The sequence below is a fragment of the Apostichopus japonicus genome, chromosome 18 (assembly GCF_037975245.1).
Source record: "Apostichopus japonicus isolate 1M-3 chromosome 18, ASM3797524v1, whole genome shotgun sequence".
Classification (NCBI taxonomy): domain Eukaryota; kingdom Metazoa; phylum Echinodermata; class Holothuroidea; order Aspidochirotida; family Stichopodidae; genus Apostichopus; species Apostichopus japonicus.
The window spans coordinates 4,401,812-4,422,215 of NC_092578.1; the positions used below are offsets into that span (position 1 = coordinate 4,401,812).

The 20,404-nt window shown below is 37.5% G+C and overlaps 2 protein-coding genes across 6 annotated transcripts in view; one reads left to right on the plus strand and one right to left on the minus strand.

Moving 5' to 3' along the window:
• Positions 1 to 2,279: 2,279 nt before the first annotated feature.
• On the minus strand, positions 2,280 to 9,923 carry LOC139958360 (ADP-ribosylation factor 1-like). Of its 5 annotated transcripts, XM_071955377.1 has the most exons (6): positions 9,745 to 9,834; positions 8,283 to 8,314; positions 7,412 to 7,579; positions 6,874 to 6,984; positions 5,723 to 5,847; positions 2,280 to 5,445 (listed from the first exon to the last, which is right to left on the minus strand). In XM_071955377.1, exons 3-6 carry the CDS (start codon positions 7,554 to 7,556, stop codon positions 5,284 to 5,286), a joined length of 543 nt encoding a protein of 180 aa, XP_071811478.1. In that variant the 5' UTR covers positions 7,557 to 7,579; positions 8,283 to 8,314; positions 9,745 to 9,834; the 3' UTR covers positions 2,280 to 5,283. The 5 variants fall into 5 exon arrangements, with proteins under 5 accessions (XP_071811478.1, XP_071811476.1, XP_071811475.1 ...); XM_071955375.1 differs by lacking the exon at positions 8,283 to 8,314 and having other exon boundaries at positions 9,770 to 9,923; XM_071955374.1 differs by lacking the exon at positions 8,283 to 8,314 and having other exon boundaries at positions 9,745 to 9,901.
• A 1,658-nt stretch (positions 9,924 to 11,581) lies between these two features.
• Positions 11,582 to 20,404, plus strand: part of LOC139958343 (uncharacterized) — a 37,329-nt gene continuing 28,506 nt past the window's right edge. Inside the window, exons 1-6 of the mRNA XM_071955341.1 lie at positions 11,582 to 11,767; positions 13,724 to 13,804; positions 14,067 to 14,443; positions 15,052 to 15,346; positions 17,009 to 17,174; positions 17,842 to 18,672. Of these exons, the coding sequence (XP_071811442.1) occupies positions 11,765 to 11,767; positions 13,724 to 13,804; positions 14,067 to 14,443; positions 15,052 to 15,346; positions 17,009 to 17,174; positions 17,842 to 18,672 (1,753 nt within the window). The 5' untranslated portion in view covers positions 11,582 to 11,764. The remainder of the gene's footprint in view (positions 11,768 to 13,723; positions 13,805 to 14,066; positions 14,444 to 15,051; positions 15,347 to 17,008; positions 17,175 to 17,841; positions 18,673 to 20,404) is intronic.

The following is a 20,404-nucleotide window of genomic DNA, read 5'->3' on the forward strand; positions in this document are numbered from 1 at the left end:
CCACACCTCTTGTAAGTAAAATCTGCGGATCCGCCTCTGTGGTGTGCATAGTTTCAAATTAACAGGCATGATCTTGATTTCATGATTTCTTCTATGGAATAAGGATATGTGGAAGGTGTACTACATGTGTTGATAGATCTATCATGGAAAACCCCTCCAAGTGAGCATGTCAAGGTTTGGTCACATTGTTATAATTATCCACTTTGGAATGATGCGTATAACATTTTTGTATCGTAATAGATTGATGAGTAAGAAGGTAGAACATATTCATAGAGCCCCATCACTCACTCAGGAAGGATCGATGCACACTATTTGTTCTTTATTAATATAGTGTCTTATACATTGCATCTACCCCCCGAACAAGGAAGCAAATATCAACATTCAGGACAACTCAATACTTCCTTATCAGAATGGACATACTTTGTGTCCTAGTTTAACTAACTAAAGCCCTGCAATGAGTTTGGATAGACCAGGGTCCAGGGGTGGGGGAAGGGGGTTGTCAGTGATATGCATGATGCACCAGATTTCAATGGTAAAGGGCCAAATTCAAAAAAAATCGCGAGTGATTTTCGGCAAGAACCTTTTGGAAGGGCCAGTGGTAAATGAAGGATTTTATAAAGGCGGAGTGCGGCTAATGAAACAAGACTCCTGTAAATTGGTTTGGAAATCACCCCCTCAGTAAAAACAAGATGAAAAGTTTAAGACTTCAAATGAGGCATTTTGAGTCATATAAGACATTAAGTTAGTTCTAGAAAGGTAGCTCTAAACACAAAGTTTCACTAATAAGTTATTTGTGTGAGGTTGCAAAAAGGGGAAGGGGGTTGTACACCCGTGGCAATGGTCTTCCCTGGATGTATGTGCAAAGTTAACCTGACTGAACCATTTCCCCCCATAATCAATGGGAGTTTGCACATTCACCTGGGGGTTGTACACTCGTCAACCTCACAAAAATAATTAGCATATCTTTGAATTTCGACATAATTATAGATATGTTATAGTGTACATGTCCCTCATTTAACATGTACAATTTTTAGAATTTGTTTGATCCACTCCCCCTCCCTGCCCCCAGGGATATACCCCTCCTTTCAAAGTCCTGTGCTACTGCTGTGAGGTGCTGAACGAAGCAATGCTTTTTGAGCTAACCAGAAGAGTAAACTTCTCCAGAGTGGGTACTGAGCAGAGAAGACATTTTCCTTTTCAAGTTATACACAACTCAAATAAGTTTATTCTTTCTTCTTACAACATGAAGTATCAATCTAGATAATACACATATCTCAAACAGATCCAGGAAGAGGAAGACTAAGACACAGTGGATATCTACACTAGTGCATTGCCTGTCTTCTTTAACACAATGCTCTGAATACTTCTAATTCTGAGCTAGTTACATCATGTCAACTTTTAATTGTATTATATTACAGATGAACAGCTGTCCTTAGGCATTGCTGTTGGGGAGAGTGGTCATGTCATCCTGGGGGAGGGGAGGGGTGGGAGTGGATAGTTTCATCTGTCCTTTACGAAAGTTTGGTCAAAGGGGGGGAGGGGGGAGTGTTTGGATGCAAACTGGTAAACTATTTTGCAACTTTGGCAAAAAATGTTGAAGAATTTTCAACTGTTTTGGTTGTACTGTTTTATAAAATTCTGTCAGTGCAGGGGGGATGTGGATAGGGCTTGATCATAGCCCCCTAGAAGTATACATTGCACCCTGCCCTTGTTTTCTTGGGGGGGGGGAGGGGATTATAGCCAGGAGAGATATGAAGTATTTTATTTTGGGGAGTTTGTAAATAGGGCTATTCCATAACAGATGCTTGTTCATTAATTTCCAATATAATACAATATTTCCTTGTCACAGGAGTTGGTATCTCCTGCAGTGCTTGCTATGGCTTGATTGGGTACAATCTTGGCACCCATGATAAACTTTATCCCTACACTAGCAGTATAGTTAGAGGTCATCACTATGTATTCCCCTGCCCCTCCCCCTCCCCACCCACCTCCCACCCCCCAAAATATGCTAGAAAGTATGAAAAAAATTACCTATGCACAAATTTTAACAGAGTTTTACGACCAATCTAAAATCAGTTACCCACACTGAAGCATTTCATTGTCTATGTTAACAACTCTCAACATCAAGTGATAATCTGGCAGAACAGAACATTGAGGAAGGTACTTTCAAAATCTTTTCTAGCAATTTTTGGCATAATAACATTTTGGAGCCAACCAAGATGACATTTTGGCAGGTATTTGCACATCATATCACAAAATACTATTGTACTGCAACAAAGGAAAATCAACAGTAATATATTTGCACTGTAATACATATTATAACTTTTCAGTATAAAGTGTATATTAGCAATGGAAACATAGATGAGTAATATGTGTAATTCTTTGTAATGAGACAAGTTTTAATTAAACTCATTTCATAACCCAATAGTAGTGTATATTAGAATGCAAGTCTGTTGGCCTATATCATTCACCACACTTAAAACATAGACACCACATTTAAGACACATTTTTCAAGTTTTTAAGTTTCATTACCTGGTCTAGCTTACACCTCTTAATGGTTGAAAAAAGTCAAAAACCTATGGCTCCTTTTCAGGACTGAACCAATTAAAGTTACTCAAATCATGCAAATTCCTCTATGGGTCATTACTTGGACTAACAAGAATTAACATTAGAGTTTTGGACGCCGCAAGACAGCGAAAACCACCATCAACATTTTCAAGATATATATTTACTATCAACAGATGTTGATGATGACAGGTAGGCAAAAACAATGTACTAGCATTGAATGAATAAACAAACAATTTTTTTTCAATTTCATGGAAAAATTACACACACGACATTCATATTGTTACTATTTTTTAATACCGACGTTTCACACAATCTTCCTAAATTATATAACGTGTGTGGAATACTTTTGCAAAATGAGTTTCTAACATCTATCATTATTCTGTTTCATTTAGCCATACAGGTTACGTTAAATCACACAATGAATCAATACTACATTTTGTCTGACTCCAGTTAAAGGATGCAATGAAAATTGAAAAAAAAAAGTATTTTTTATTAAAAATTTAATCTGACCTTTCTCAGAATTTAAATGGAGAACCCCTCCTCTAATATTGACATCATTCCTTCTCTTCTTTTAAAATCATTTTTCTACTTACATTTCTACATTTAAGGCAGATATGAAAATATGAAACACAACAATCCCTGTGTACAAAGGAATAAACACAGATTAGAGTTGAATACATGATACTCCCATCTCTCATTTTCTCTCAGTCTTTCAAGAAATATCAATAAAAAAGGAATATCGTAGGTCACTAATGTAATTAATATTCTGATCAGGTCTCTTAATATAATGCTCTTTCTTCTCTTAGATGAATATCAGAGTCTTAAAGTCTTTCACTCCAGTATACAATAAATGGAATTTCCCCCTATTTTTTAAACTTTTCTGGGCTGTGTCATCACTAACTACAAACAATGCTATTTTTCTTTGGAATAGTTGTCTTACAGTATATTAGAATCAACAGTTTTACAGTTAATAGATTTACATTGGTCAGTTAAAGGTACCTCTGCTGTGGATACAAAAAGTATTTGTTGTTGTTAGATGATGGCTAGTTGATATTGGCAGCATTTTTAACATCTCATAGTAAATTTGATTCACAAAGCAATAATTCAACATGTATGAATGTATTTTAGATCCTCCTGCAAGCAGGAACTGCGAAAAAGCCTCATTGGCTCATCAAAGCCGCAAGCTGACCGAAGTCAAGTCTCTTAGATTCATATTTAACGTACATGATTTTGAATTGTCAAATGTCAACAACTCTGTAACTGGACTTCATACATTAATCTTGGAGTGACTCATACTGGGGACCTTGATTGGAAGGCTTTGGCGTTAACCACTGAGCTAACACTCCTAACATGTAAATTTACCTGAAATTTCTATGTACAGAAATATGTTTTAAGCATATATCTACTTGCCAACATCTTGGCTGTAGTAAAATATTAAGTGTTAAGCCCAATTAATCCCCTTTTATATCCACAAACATTAACTGTTTCATTTTCCCCCTCTGTCTCCTTTCCAAGTTACTTTATGTCACTGCGTGTAACATTCAATCACGAATTGTGTTTTAATCATAACAGATTTTATTTCTTGTCATAAGTCAACGTTTCGTCCTTTTCATAACAGACCCACCCTGGTAGTAATTTAATAAGTATGAAATATCCATTTAGAATAGTTTGAAATTTGTAAACAGCATTTAGAAAGTATCAATCAAATTTTTACAGACCATAGAAGAAAAGTTGACACCCAAAGTTTAGGAAGTGTTAGGAAATAGCTGGCAAATCCTGAAAGGAAAGATGTTGTCACTTCACCTAATTAAACTTCAATATTTACTGCTTTTGGGCAATTTTGAAAAATTTCAGTCTAAAAGGGCAAGCCACTCTTGCTGTAAACCTTTACTTGCCAAAATGCCAACTATTCTTGCAACAAAGTATATGTTGCATGTGGAATACGGAAATGTTTAGATGCTGTCAAAATGTTGAGATCTTTTGTTAAAGATAGTAGCAATTTTACAACAAAATGATGAATTTTTCAGTTAATATGTCAACAATTTGATCTTGATACATATAAATGTATGTGGTAGATACTGGCTTTGACTGTAGAGAAATGAACCTTTTATACCTGACAGTTCATAAACATGAAGATAAAGAATAATTTTTTTCAATCAAGACTTACTGTCTCTCTCTTTTGTTTCTTTGACAGTAAGTTGTTAAAAGTAATTAAATATTATCCTTATGTCCAAGTGTTCGGACATCTAGCATTTCTATTTACAATCAAGTATATTTACGTACAAACGGTACACTGGCATGAGACGAAACCTTCAAACACACTTTTGTTTAAGGACAATATGTGCAGTCTTGATGGCAATGGAAGAGAAACACCAAGGATGGAGAACCCTGGCTCTAAAAGTTTCTTAAAGACAATACAGCAAAGGATTGCTAGATATATGTTTAAGTGGCCAAACACTATCAATACCTAGTAGCAGAGTTTTAAGCGACAGTATGGAATATCTGTTTGAAGAGTATTCATAATTTTATGACAATCATTGTGCTCACAAATTTTCATTGCGACTTAAACTGAGCACAGGAGTCTTTTTGTCTGACTTTTAGTACTATCAATACAGTTTTCTTTTTGCTTCATTTTGAGATCTCTTTCATGGTACAATTAGAGAAAAGAGTAGGGGAGAATTGGGGAGGGAGGGGGGGGGGGAGCAACAGCTCCCATTACTTCGAATTCTTCAGTTGATTAGATAACCAGTCCAACCCTTCATAAAGACCATCACCTGATGTGGCACAAGTTGCCTGGATGTACCAGTTTCGATTTGAGAGTTTATGTAGTCCCAGCTTTTCTGTGATGTCAGCGGCGTTCAAAGCATTTGGCAAATCCTGAAAAGAAAGGGAAAAATTCCAATATCAAAGGAAAGAAGAAAGTAGCTGATTGAAGTTAAGAATTTTTTTTTAACAACCTGTTCAAAAAGTTTAATCACATCATGGCTGCAATTTCTCAAATTAGACATTTCTTCTTCTTTTATCGTTTGCAAGGGGAAGAGGAGGGGAAAGGGAGGGGTTTCCAAAACATTGAACTTTTTCTAGCTTTTTCTTTTATTGTGGATTTTCGTGGGTAGTCCTTCATCACCAGAAATTAATTCCAATAAAGGCTGACCTGTTTGTTCGCAAAAACTAAGAGGTGTGCATTTCGGAGTTCATCCTCCTGGAGCATTCTGTTGAGTTCTTCTCTGGCTTCATTGGCTCTTTCTTTGTCGTTGCTGTCAATTACAAATATCAAACCTACAAGGACACACAAAAAGAACAATAATAATGTTTTTAGATAGTTCTGATAGAGATACTGTGAATGGATGAGTAATTACATTACGATGTGGCAAAGTGATAAACATACTGGCTTGTGCAGGTGAAGGCAGTGGCCAGGCAGACATACACACACAAACACTGAGGGCTTTTGCTTATATATATGTTTATGTGTATTTTTATATGTTTACACAGGTCCAAAAATCGGGAACAGGGTACCCGAGAGCGGTTGCCCATCGGGTATCCTAGTACCCGAAAAAAAAATGTTTACCCTCGTGTATCGCGTTTTTCAAGAAATTATATATTGGATGCTGTACTTAATGAATTATATCCTCTGTTGACAATGTTTTCATGTTCAAATACATGTAACATAAGGTATTACACCTTCCTCAATAATTTCTATTTGTTTTTATTTCTTACATTAACTTGTCAAAAAAGGGTCCATCTAATCAACCAGATCTTGAATTAGGAACAAAATATTCAGATGAGGGTTTCAACTTACAGTGAGGGAATAGTTTTCTCTTACATATAGTGTCACATTGTCTGCCACTGGAATATCCTTTTATGCAAGCACACTGACCACTGTAACTTAACATAATCATAATTAATGTGTGAGCAAGGTGTGTGAATCCTTCTCAGACTTATAGAAATGGGAAAAATTTTCATTAAAGGCCATTTCTTTTGTGTGGATAGTTCCACTTACTCATCAATAAGGAATCACACTTTGGTATCTTTAACACAATTGGTATAAATAAATGTGTCTCCAAAAAAAAAGAAACTTAACAATTCAAATTGTACTCACAATACAGATGTAGTGAGGACTTGATAGGAGAACATTATGACTCTGAAATGTGAAGGTTTTGAAAATGCTCTCGCCTGCAGGCACTTTGCCCACCTGTGTTGGAAATGTTCAGTAAGGGTTTAGGGCAATGGACAATTATGGACAATTATGTTATATTTAATTGTAAGAAACAGGCACTCCCTCACTTGATAGAAAATTTAACCTACCTTGTGTATTTTGGAAATAGTGACGCCACAAAGGTCTGATTTTGTCTTGGCCGCCGACATCCCACACTGTGAAACTTATATTTTTATATTCCACTGTTTCCACATTAAAACCTGACAAAAAGAAAATAAAGAAATACAATCATTAGGCATGACAGAAAATGCAAAATGAAACTAAAAAATTTGTCCACCAGCACTCTTGCAGAAACCTTGTTAGTTGTAAGTTGTCAGCTGTTAGTAATTATTCAGTCAGTTCTTGTTTACCTTGTTGTTATTTAGCCTTTTAAGTCAGTGTGTTGCATTAATAAATAGAAGCCAACTTTTTTTGGAGCTACAATGTTATTCTTTGAACATTCAACTTTCCTAAATTTACGGTGGAACAGTTCCGTTTCTACAATTTGACGGCAACGCTACAGTATCAATTTTGAGTCCAGTTTCAATCATTTGACTATGTTTGTACAAAAAAAAAAATCATCACTAACTAGACTGAATGGTTCATTATTTGCATTTTTAAGCTACAATGTCGATAGAAAAATCTTACCAATAGTAGGAATGGTTGTCACAATTTCTCCGAGCTTCAATTTGTAGAGGATTGTTGTTTTACCAGCAGCATCGAGACCAACCATTAATATCCTCATCTCCTTCTTGCTAAAAAGGCCTTTGAATAAACTTGCAAAATTACCCATTTTATCAACTGGGAATTGCTATACTGAAAAGAAAAACAATGAAAGAGTTATAAAAGCATGATCGTAGCAAGTACAACTCAATAAAGAAAAGAATGGAGGTTCACTCTGTCAAACCGTCAAAAAAAAACAAAAAACAAACAAACTGGTGGAATAACAAGTTCGATATGATCAGTGCATCTTCACTTCGGAGGCCTATCCTAGCGTCATGATGCATAGATTCCCAAAGGAATGTCGATATTGTCAAATCTTATGGTACTTTCTCCTCTATCCCATTGTCATCATATTCCAAGTAACCCCAATACATGAAAGAATCCATGTTCCGGGCTTATTAGAAGATGTGCAGATGCAGAGCGGCAAATTTTAAGTCAAAGAGAACTCTGAGAATGAAAGAACATTTTGCTGTTTTAATGATTTGTTGATGTGTTTACTTGAAAGAGGCTTAAGTCCAAGGACTTGCGAAACCCAAGTGCAAGAATTTAAATCAAGTGTAACTAGGCCTTTATTCAAAAGAATATAAATCCAAGGCTAACATACTGTAATGAATGCATTGTTGCTTGGATGCAGGGTGGGAAAATAGTTATGTCGGTATGCATATCCTAGGATACATCGCTACTGTGGCCTTGCATTCTAGTACAAGTATTAGTAGCATGGAGGGCTTGTTATTGACATACTTAAGCCTGGATTTGATTAATGATATCTATTATAGGAAAATCCCGAAACACTTACCTGTATGCAATTTTCTGATATGTAGTATATACCTTAGAAATAAAATGACCCCAAAATATTTATTCATATGTTCCCACAATACATTCAGTTGAGAAGAACGTTTGCCTTGTTAAGTCAGTTAATACTCGGTAATTGACACAATTGTCCTTAATCTTGCATTGATATCATGTAACAAATTACAAAACAATACTGTATAAAGGGGTACCGTTGTTTTCCGCACACGTTACTTTCCGCTGAAACAAAACGGTGTTTTCCGCAAACAAATTTGTCAGCGGAAAACAACGTTTTTTTCAGCGGAAAGTAACGTTTTTTTTTTTGAAGGGACAGAATAACTTGCTGAATTGATTAGGCACATGGAATGATTTAGGAAGGTGGAAAAGATTGGTAACTGTAACAGGATAAATCGGCCATGATTTTAGATGTAACTCGTAAGAAAGGTGGTGCAAAATGCGTGTTCGACTATTAAAACAGCCCTTACTTATACAGCCATTTCCAGCGAAAATCAAAGATACCGCCTTTTACAACTTTTTTTTTTAAACTATCATTACGCGGACCGCAGTTTTAATACTTTATTAGATAGTCAATAATTAATAACGCGGGTGTCCCTTTGCCCTTTTATCGGCCGACCACCACATACTTCTTTAATAATCCCTAATTACACACCCCCAAGCCTCCTCTGTATTATAAGCAGCTTAACTTTTCTGACATGAACTCAGTCTAACCATCCTTTATCGACGTTCTTTGATACTTTCTCATGTTATTTTAATCATCCTGCCTGAATTTGGTATCCTAAAATATGCGAAAAATATAGTATACAGGAAGGTGAAAAAAAAGGTGTTTTCCGCAGAAGAATTTTTTCAGCGGAAAGTAATTAGCGGAAAGTAACGTATGCGGAAAACAACTGAAACCTGTATAAAGTATGCCTAGATGTTGCAGACGGATCTTTTTTACAGAGAAGTCACATCATCTTGAGCTAATTTTGGTTATTTTAAGAGATTCAAATATCCAAAAGCAAAACAATACTTGTATTTGTAACAACAAAATTGGGAGAATATGTAAAATTTTTAAAATGAACCTAAGTTTCATCTGCAAATACATGAAAAGGATTTATACTCGTGAAAACGTATCTTTGCTTAGATGCAAAAAGTTAAGGTTGCCTGCAGTACTGTGGTTGCCACGATGATATCTAGGAATATTTAGTGGTGTATCAATTACGGCGGTGCACCAATTACGAAGCCTAAGCTCTACTAGTAGTACTACTACTAGTATCATTTCAAGGTAGACAAGCGTAGCCTAACGTTTAACCAATACTAAATTAGCCTAACCAGACACATTCGCAAGGCCTAATCTAACTTAGCCTAGTCTGGTATCAGTAAAAACGGAAAACTTAGCGGTTGCGTCGTCGTGAAAACCACACATACAGAACCAAACACCATGTAATGTTAACGCCGATTAAATTTACCGAGATTGGATACAAGTCTGATTACCGGAGGTTTAACTTTTAGTCCTGCACCTGAGTCTGTGTATAGTTAGTCTGCAGTGTTATAATGCTTTACCATACCATGTACCATAAAAATCTTCCGGTACCATTAATTTGTGACACACAAATTGTTACACGTCATTGAGGTGTGTTATTATGGAACGCCAGTCACGTGCAACGCAAAGAATAGTCTTGAACAATAAGGTTGTAGAGAGTGGGAGATTTACCCTCCCAAATTTCCCAAAGAAATACTTGAACAGTAACAGCCAAGTTGTGTCCTAAATTAAGAGAATAATAATTGGATCGGTCAATGTTGGTAACTGAACATGTTTACATTGGCAGTCTTTAGGTTGTTAATTATCGTTCAGTTCATGCTTTTCCCATGAGAGACAAAGATGAAACAGGTACCCTAACAATGTGAAGAAGTGAAGGGAAGCTGAAGAAGCTATAATATACCTATAACTCCCCCCCCCCCCCCCCGCTCACTCCCTTTACAGAGTGGATAAATAGAGATAAAGACGATCTCTTCCTTTAGTCGTAACCATTTACCTTGACAGTAGTTCAAGGAATCATAGTAAACATTGATGTAATCCTCAGTTTTCAAGCTCCTCAATCTTACCGGCGGATTAACTGCTACAAAGCAAGCAAAGAATGGCAAACAAAGTTCTTGAAAGCTGCTGAGTATTTGCCCTGCACAACTTCAACGAGCGTAGTTGATGCGTTATTACTGTAATTTATCGTCCCCTGTGTGTAGAAGAAACATGCAGTTGGTTTAATAGTCAGTTACTAAAAAAATGTAGTCTTGTTAGACTATCGGTTGAAATCACACCTGTAAGTTATTAAACAACGAGAAGAAATGTCCTTAGGAACATCTAGAGGAATTTAATTTTGAGTAAAGAATAGAACTTATGCTAAGCAAACTAGTGAAATTTTCATGAATTGTGTTTTGGCCGATATATTGATTAATGAAATTGTCTTTGTTTTTATCAGTGTTGAACTTGAAGCAAACAGTCGTGTTGTCATAATTGCACAACTGACAGGAACAGGTCACCTATTCTGATGTGCAGGATTTAGTTTATTTAGGTCAGTCTTTCAATAATTCCTTTGCCTTTGCCTTCGCCTTTGCCTTCTGTGCCAAGTCATTATGCCTTCTAACTTCATCGGAGCATCTGTCCCGCTCTTTTGTGACTTTTGCGTAAATATCCCAGAAATTGCTATAAGGATCGCAATTACACGATAAATGGGGCACTGAGTCCTGTCAGCCCGACCTGTCAACCCGAACCTATAGTCATATATGCGTAGGAGCCCAATTTGATTTGGGGTGGGGGAGGGGGTCTATAACCACTCGCCCGAAAAATGTAACTATAACATTTTTTGCAGGCACCGCGTGCGTTCTACATGTTAATGTGCATATCATATAGGCATGCATCGGTTATTACAATGCATCCCAATAACATACAAGCATTTTCCGTGTCATTACCCTTCCATATTGGTTATAATTGGGGAAGTCGTTACAATAATAATGATAATAATAATAATATAAGTTTAACCTTGTAAATCACATTGCAAATTATTTCTCTTTCAATAGGTGCCCGAAAAATTCTCAGCATATTGCCCGAATTTTCAAAAAAAATATTTGGTTGGGGGCTGCAGCCCCCCCCCCCCCACCCGGTCCTCCTACGCTTTTGCCTATAGTTAGTGTCCTTTTATAAAGGGATTTTTTGGTTGAATTCCGAATAATGTCCATTTTGGCATTCCTTATAAAATTGCACGCTGTATTCAGTTCTGGGGGATAATTTGCGTTCACAGCATAGTATACAGTAGTACACTAATCAAAGATATTTTAGACGCACATCAAGTAACGAGCGAAGCGTACAATTGTGTTTTGCGCAGCTCAAATATTTTAACATGGACATCCTTTAAGTTACTCCTTTCCTTGGCGTGCAATTATATTTGACAAGAGTGACTGTCTCATATCAAATTCGTTGTCCTGAGTCGTGCAATGGTAAAACATAAACTTTGTAGCATAATTAAGAGCAACATAACGTTTACAAATAGCCCATGGAGGCTAGGCTAATGCTAAACAACACGGGCTAATCCTAACTAGTAATGTTATGCTACAGTAGGCATAGCTCCGCGGGGTAGTTGTAGCGAACAAAAATGTTGCCAGAAAGTCAACATGGTTTTTGATTTGACGCTAGTAAAAGAATGATTTTGGTTAGGAGTTTGAACAAACTTACTAATGACATGTGAAAATAGTGTAACATTTATTTGTTAGGTAGTTACCAAGGCTTTAGTCTGTTAAGAAAGGTAATGCAAGCGAAAGGGTAATGCGAACCTACATTGATTTTTGGTTGAATTATTAGTTAATGAGACAGAAATACAATTATCCTTTCCAGCCAACAAAATCAATGATACCCTTCCCTTTAAAAGCTTTCATCACACTCTGTCCAAAGAGAAAGCAAACACACAACTAGATTTCAAAGTCAGAATTTTGGAGATACAAACTGCAAACACTGCTATATTGCAGTCATATGCAAATAAAATGAATCAAAGTGGCTATTCTTACGACTAGTAGTAAGAATAATTTCCGACTATGCATGCGCAGTTGCTATTTTCACGACCAGAAGTACTATTTTTACGACGAGGAGTAATAATAATTAGGTTAGGGTTAGAGTAAGGGTTAGGATTGAGTTTTAGGGTTAGGGTTACCCTACTACATGCGCAGTTGCTTGATTTACTTTACTGTGCTTGAATTTGCCTTTGTCGTAAGAATAGTTTATAAATAATTGTTACGACTACTCGTAAGAATAGCCACGGCCAAAATGAATTAGCCTAGATAAATTATGAGTGTAAACCGAGAAACTGTTCAATTCTTGCTTAAAATGGTATATATAAAACATCAATTCTAACTTAATGAGACTAATTTTCTCCCAAAATGAATCAATATAAGTTAAAACAAAATGAATTTGACATGACAGGGGTCTAAACAAAAAATGTTTTGTGGCTAATCAGGGAAATAATTTTGCCACAAAATATTCCTGCTACACCCCAATCTTTTATATATGGGCAAGAAAGTTTTGACGATGTCAAGTTTGCTTCACTGTATCTAGCCTGTTACTGTATAATAAGGACTAAGAATAATGCAAAAAACAAAAAGGAAGTGGTGGCAAGTTGATTGCCACAATAAGTTTGAAATAATTTGGCTTGAGACTTTTCAAATTGAATCACATTATTTCACCCTTTTGTCAGTTATTTTGAAATTGATGAGGTCTATAGTCTTTGAATTGAAGTTGCATATATCATTCCATCACAAGATATAGTGTGTTAGTTTCTTGGTTTACATGTGACATTGCATGTTTGGTGAAGTGTTTAAGGCGTTCAACAACCAATAAGCAGCTGTGCAATTCTTATTTTGAAAATCCAACATTGCTCAAGCTGTGTTTTTTTTTCTGGACAAGGTTCGATCAAAATTTCAGTGTTTAGTGTTAGTATTAAAAGCATAGTCTAGTAGGATCTAGGTACCATTAGTTTTGTTTGGAGGTAAGTATATTCATTCTGGTTCACTGATATTTTGGTCCCCAAATACTATAGAAATTTCCTTGCATTACCTATTCTATTGTAGGTAAGTTTCTGCAAGGGACAACTATTTCAAAATTTTTGATAGTTTTGATGTGGTATGATGCTAGATGCAAGCTGAATTGAATCTGTGATGTGCTGCATAAGCTAAATTAGCTTGAAGCAAGATAATTAGTCTAGTGCAAACAGTTAAGGTTAGCCTAGGCCATAGCCTAAGTGATATAGGCTGACTAGGGATAATATCTTACAGGCATTGGCATAAATAAATCAAGTCTAAATAGGCCTAACCTAACAACAAAGGACGGACATTTTGCAATCATGTAACCTACGGTATGCAATAGTGCTAAGATGTATGATGGAGCTTTTTATTTGCATTCTGTAGTCTGCGCCGGCTGCAAAGAAGAGAAGCTCAACTTTGGATGAAGATTACTTACTCTTGGAGGATGCAGTGCCAGTGAAAAAGGTAATATATTCTGTATGGATTCTAAACTTATCATGTTAGCCTACTTCTTTATCTTATCGTGTCAAATTGGCACCTGTGTTGTTAGGTCATCAGTACCCTCTATTCCCCCTCCCCCCCCCCCAAGGCCCCAAATATGCTGAAGACTCAAATATAATGGATAACTTCAATATCAAATTGACATTTTAAAACATATCTTCTGTTATCTAAAGTCATCATTAACAACCAGATTCCAAAACAAGAAATACAAACTTTGTCGTAACAGTCACGCAGTGATGTAGACGAACAATTTGAAGATGAAGAACTAGACGAAGATGCCCTGTTGGGACTTAGCGACAACGATGAACCATACGAAGGAGATGGGGGTACTGAACTTGATGTAACCTTGGCATCTAACGAACCAGAATTGGATGATGACGGAGGATACAGCGTCTATCCGGAGGACAAAGGGCTCGAAGACGATAGTTACGAAGTATCGCAAGAATTCGATGAGGAGCCAGGAGAAGAATTCACCGCAGAAGAAGGAACTGCCGAGGAGTATCCAGACGAAGTTTATATAGAGGAGACAACAGAGGAGTACCCTGAGGAGGAGTCATACCAAGAGGTAGAGGCAGATGACCACAAGACTGGTGGAGCAGATGAGTAAGTTACCGTATCAAAAGAGGAATGGGAATGTTTCTTGGGCCTTTAATTTTAGGTTGAAATATTCCATGAAAGGTTGTGCATTTGTCGCACTAGCTATAGACCACGTTCATTACAGAGTCTAGGATGTTTGTTACATTCTCAGTGAATGTTGTAGCTTTCTGGAAAAATTGTCTCTATCTCAAGATGTAGAGATATCTGAAAGTTGAGACACAGTTTGCCTCTGTGAACCTTCCCAAATGAACACAATCCTAAACACACATTTGTTTGCACTAACTGACTGAAACAGTTTTATTTATGTTCTTTCCCAGGAACAAATTTATTGCTATTTTAAACCACTCAAAATTAAATCACATGAAAATTTGAAATTCCATTTGGGGGAATTGACACAGTGCAATAAATTGCACATAGTTACATTGTTTATTGATTTTGACATTGTACTCGGGAGAAAGGTTGTTTCATGTTTCTCTCTGCAACCGAAGCTGTTGCAAGTAATTTTGTATGCGGATTCCGGCTATGTGGTTTTGTGCATAGCTTGTGCCATTTAGGACATTCTGTTTGTTGATAGTTAACAACATTTTGTCAAATGTTTCATGAATGTCATTTAGGTATAAAGCAGAAACTTCTGAAGATGTAGCCGTGGAAACGATAGATGAGTCCAGCTTTTTTGATGTCCTGGATATTGACATCACTGATGATAGCCTCATCAAGGAGCTTGAGGAGGAGGAGGATTTTGCTCAAACATCATCTTCTGGAGGCACCTTCGTTAAGCCTGCTGAGCCTCCTCCAATCTTCAGTACTCCTAAGACAACCCCCAAGACAACTCCTCAAAAGCTGACCACACCAAAGACACCTGTACAAGTGAAAGACACATCAAGTAAAGTGCATCCACAAGAAACTGAGGTTAGTTGTGATATCAGTAAGCAGCTCACAGAGAGAGAGAGAGAGAGAGGTGGAGAGGAATGAAAATTACCATTGTACCATGGTTGCAAAAGTTTCTACTCTTGTTATTTATTTATTTAAAATAAAATAAAACTGTTAGCAAACTGCTTATCCACAAGAGAGCCTGTGTAGGAGAATGTGTAAAGGTAAGTTGGCCTGACGTTTCGATCCTGGCAGGTTCTTCTTCAAAGGCTAAATGTCAAGAGTCATGAGACATTCATGAAAGCAACATTGAGTCCATTATATATGCTTCTAAAATAGAAACTTGATGTGCTATTTTAAGAGGTAGTGATCGAACCATGTTTATTACCACTGAGATTAAAGGCATTGAAGACTCGCCCCAAATCGCATGTCGCCCTCTGCAAAAGTTAACTTTCCGTTGCTTGCAAGTGAAGTTTTCTTCTTGTCGCTACAAAATGCAGACAGTAATGTAATATCTGGACCTGAGATGTCCATCGCTGCTATGTACACTGTGTTGTGTTTATTGACCGTAGCTGCATGTATTGACTGTACACTAGTTTCTAATTACCGACGGTAGCAAGCTGTGTGTGTATTTTCTGGGATCGATGATGATGTCTAACACTTCTGTTAGACCTCATTCATAACTAGGTCAGATTACCGGCATCAGACGTTACTTTATGCGCAAGTCTTCACTCCCTTTAAGGGGTGTTAGACAGTTCTCCATGTCACTCCTAAAGTTTCTTACAGTTGGAATGTAATTTTGTGAGATGACTGAAACAGTGGATTCTATTTTGTCTTAGTTTGGTTCTTGTTGAGGATCTTGCTATAGAGAGAAGATGGTAGGACATGCAATTGCTGTTTGATGCTCTATTTTAGGCTAGAGAATCTCATTATTTAACAAATCATGTCCATGTCTTATACCTTTTTAGTAAACACTTATGTAACCTCTACATATGGCTTGAAATTAACGCAACAACAAAGTCATGGAAAAATACAAAAGGGCTCTCAGTATTTAATTTTCATAGACGTTTATGTGCTTGTTGTTTTTTTTTCCCCACTTTGTTTAGTGGGACAAAATATAGCAAGATATAAAGCATGGTCCAACCATGAAAGAAGACCAAGGTACAAAAGGTCTACAAAACTCAGAGAAAGTACCATGAAGAGTCAAAATTCTATGAACATAATGGGTACCTGTAGTATTACAAGCAATATGAGAATGTCCAGCATAAAAATCACATTATAACATTTAACATATATGTTAACATTATGCATAATGAAAGTAAGAGAATCTTTTACGCTACTGCCCTAACAGCGGGATGATCGTGTATGTCACAGCAGTTACATTGCAAATAACAGACTATTGAAAGGTGACAAGCTATTAGTGCTTATATAGCACACCACGAAAGTATTAATCATTGCTTTGAAATTAATAGAATTCTATGAGTTTTGTTAAAATAACTCGATGAAATTATTGTCTCCATAATACTTGGTTCTCTATTGTTTGAGTACGACTTGAAGGGAAAACCTCATGAAGATGTAAGTAAAATGTTAGAAATTTAAAGGTAATTTCCTTCCTTGACTGTAACGAAGGATACAGTCCTCCCAAGGAGTTTATCTCACCTATTACTTGAAGTCTTCTGGCCTTGTTTGTTTTTTGGACAGATTCCAAAGGTCACCACCAGCAGAGCAAAAGTAGGAAATGCAGAAGATGAAGATGAGGAAGAGGATGAAGAAAGAGAAACAAGAGGCGACAGATTCAAATCAGAGAGGAAGGAGATGGTTTCCTTAAAGAGCGGCTCAAGAAATCGTAACATTCCAGATACCTTAGGTGAGGCTATATTGCTCTTCAAACAGTTTCGAAAAAATCCACTGTCTCTGAAATTTAAAGGTATGTTCCAATTTTAATTTTCTCACACACAGCTGAGAGTACTCTGCCAATTGGTAGGTGAAACCATATCCTGATAGCACATGGGAAATAGTCACATTTGTGAAGTTTTACGAATGTATCTGGCAACAGCATCGTTATTGATATGTATGTTTGTATTTTAGATCCTCCTGCAAGAAGGAACTTGTGAAGAAGCCTCATTGGCTTATCAAAGCCACAAGCTGACCAAAGTCAGTCTCTTAGATTCATATTTAACGTCCATGATTATGAATTGTCAATCACTCTGTAACTGGACGACATACATTGATCTTGGATTGACTCGAACTCTGGACCTATAATTGAAAGGCACAGCGTTAACCACTGAACTAATACTCCTTATATCACAGCAGATATCACAGCAATTGAGTTGAAAGTATCTTTATTTCTCATCGTTATGTTTAATCATTTAAACCAGAACATTAAAATCCTTAAGTCAGGTATAAGATATTGAGCTGGAGTCGTTACCTCGTAATACGGAGAAGAAAACTTCTCCGTAGAATTGTTTAACTTTCTGCCACTAGAATTTTCCTGTATGAGACTAACTTGAGGCACCTTTTTCCTTCCTTCTCAGTATTATCAGAAGCAGCACAGAAGGAATTAGCAGAGTATGAACGGCAAGAACAGGAGGAGAAACAGAGAAGGATGCAGAGGCGCCAGGGATGGAGGGGCGGAAGAGGGGGACGCGGAGGACCAAGAGGGCATTTTCAAAGAGGGAGAGGTGGCTTTTATAACAATAGGGGTAGGATGCCATTATATGGACCACCTAGGTTTGATACTAGACCACTGTTCTTCCCGCGCAACCCCATGAGAGGGTTTCACGAACCTCGTCGATTTAACCCAGTTCCCCTGATACCAATTGTTCCGCTGCAGGTTCAGCCACCGCTGATCACGTTGACAAACGCCAGTTTCACTGAGGATGATATGGTGGACTCCTTCGGAAACGGCCGACCTCACCGTGACTCTCCTCCACGACAGCCTCATCAAGCACATCCTCCTCCTGAGCATGTTATGTCTCAACCCCAACAGCAGCAAAATCGTTCCCCTGATTCCGGAAGCCCATCAAAACCTGTTATCCATGTCAACCCTCACTTCAAAGGACAAAGATCTCAGCTTCCCGGACAAATGTCTGAGGATAATCACTTCTCTTCTTCAAACGTCCCCTCTGCACATTCGACGGAACAGGCGACTCACCAAACTCCTCCTAGCGCGATTCAAACAGTGACTTCCATACATGAACCTTACAGAGGAAAGAGAGGATGGCCAGAGCAGCAACAGCAGTCTCATCCAGCTAGTTCGCATCACTTACCACAGCAACAAGGTCAACAACCATCTTATCAAAGAGGAGCACCAGAACCGCCGCAAAAGAGTGATTGGAGCCAGTCTCGGCAAACTGCACACGACAGTAAGAAATGTTTGGTTTACACACTTGGAAGTATTCCTCAGTGGACGTATTGTGGCATTAACTCATTTGACAAACAGGTTATTCCTTCTGAAAGCATTCCTTCTGGAACACGTTAGATTTATCGTGAAACCAACTAAGACTCACCCCTCAATGTGTGAAACGACATAAAACTGATCCCAAATGTGAGAAACCAGCAACAACTTACATTAAACATGTGAAACAATAATGAAACTAACCCCATACAGGTGAAACCACCAATTTCTCTCCATAAAACATGTGAGTTGAAATGAAAATCACGCTAAGTATTTGAAATCCTTAGTATGCATTGTGAAGCCATTCTAATACTCATCCCCCCCCCCCCGAAATTATGTGAATCTAAAACCCATGCTACATATGTTTAGCTACCTAAAGCACTCATTACAGCCTAAATGGAATTTGTTTCAGTGTTAACACTTTTAAATTTCTACCTTGATTATATGAATAGACAAGCAAAGTGAAAGTGTTATGATTCAGATCCTAGTGACACAATGACATCACAGATTTACAAAATGACAGATCCCAGACATAAACACTTAAACTAGGATATGTCCCTAAAGGAACAAAAATGTTCTTAGTAGTATGGGAAAGTTGTTCCTCACAAAGAACTTGTGTCATGTCAGCCAAAGATGACTGTTGGGCTTGCAGGGCAGAATTTTGACTCGGACAACCAGGCCTTACACTTTGGTTGTACTATTTTTGAAAATGACCAGTATGTCACTATAGGATGTTAAACTGTAGGAGAGACATGTAGCTTGGGGAGTTTTGGGAATTTTTTGGAGTGATGGAATTTATCATTTTACCGAATTGAGGGGTTGGCTCTGTTTATTTATAATGCAATTTTAATTTGATGTAAACAACTAGTCTGCAGAGTTGGGGACTCGAGTCAGGGACTCGGACTCGAGTCCGACTCGAGTCGCAAATTTTAGGACTTGAGACTCGACTCGAGACTCGGCTGTCAGAGACTTGGGACTTGACTTGAGACTTGCCCAAAAAGTTAGCAAAGACTTGGGACTTGACTTGAGACTTGCTTTCAAAAGACTCGGTTTTTCTACTAGAGACTTGTTTGTATTTCACAATTTTCTAATCATTAAATAACTTCATAAGTTGATATCGATAATAAATAATTATGGTTTCGTGTACGCAGGGCCGTCTTAAGTGATCACCGGGCCCTGGACCCGGCAATGGAGCGGGGCCCATCAATCAAGTGAGTTCGAAAAAAGTTGCGTGAAAAATTGACATCCTTGACAATCGCTCAAGCATAGACATGCCTGCATTTACCACCCCTCCCTATGTCGCGCATAAAGCATAAAACTCTAGCTGAATAACATACGTGATATATCTAAAACATGAAATACATTATAGAAGAGAAATCTTCCAGTTGCCCTCCATCCCTTCCCTAACAATACTGGACTTACCATTTGTAACACCTTTGTGTTGAGTCTTTCAACTGAGAGGGAGGTGTAGGCGGTTTTACACTATCTAACGCAACGTAGTCGCCAAGAACATGAAGTATTTTTAAGGGAGGGCCCGAGGAACATGAACTTATAGCATGCTCCTCATGGTGAAACATAATTGCACCTATTAGGTGAATTGAGTGTACTGTTAATAGTAGGAGAGACTAGCGTAGGTTCTTATGACCAACTAGACCGGTTTCTGCTTTCAAACTTCATAGGAGGAGCTTCATCAGTAGTAG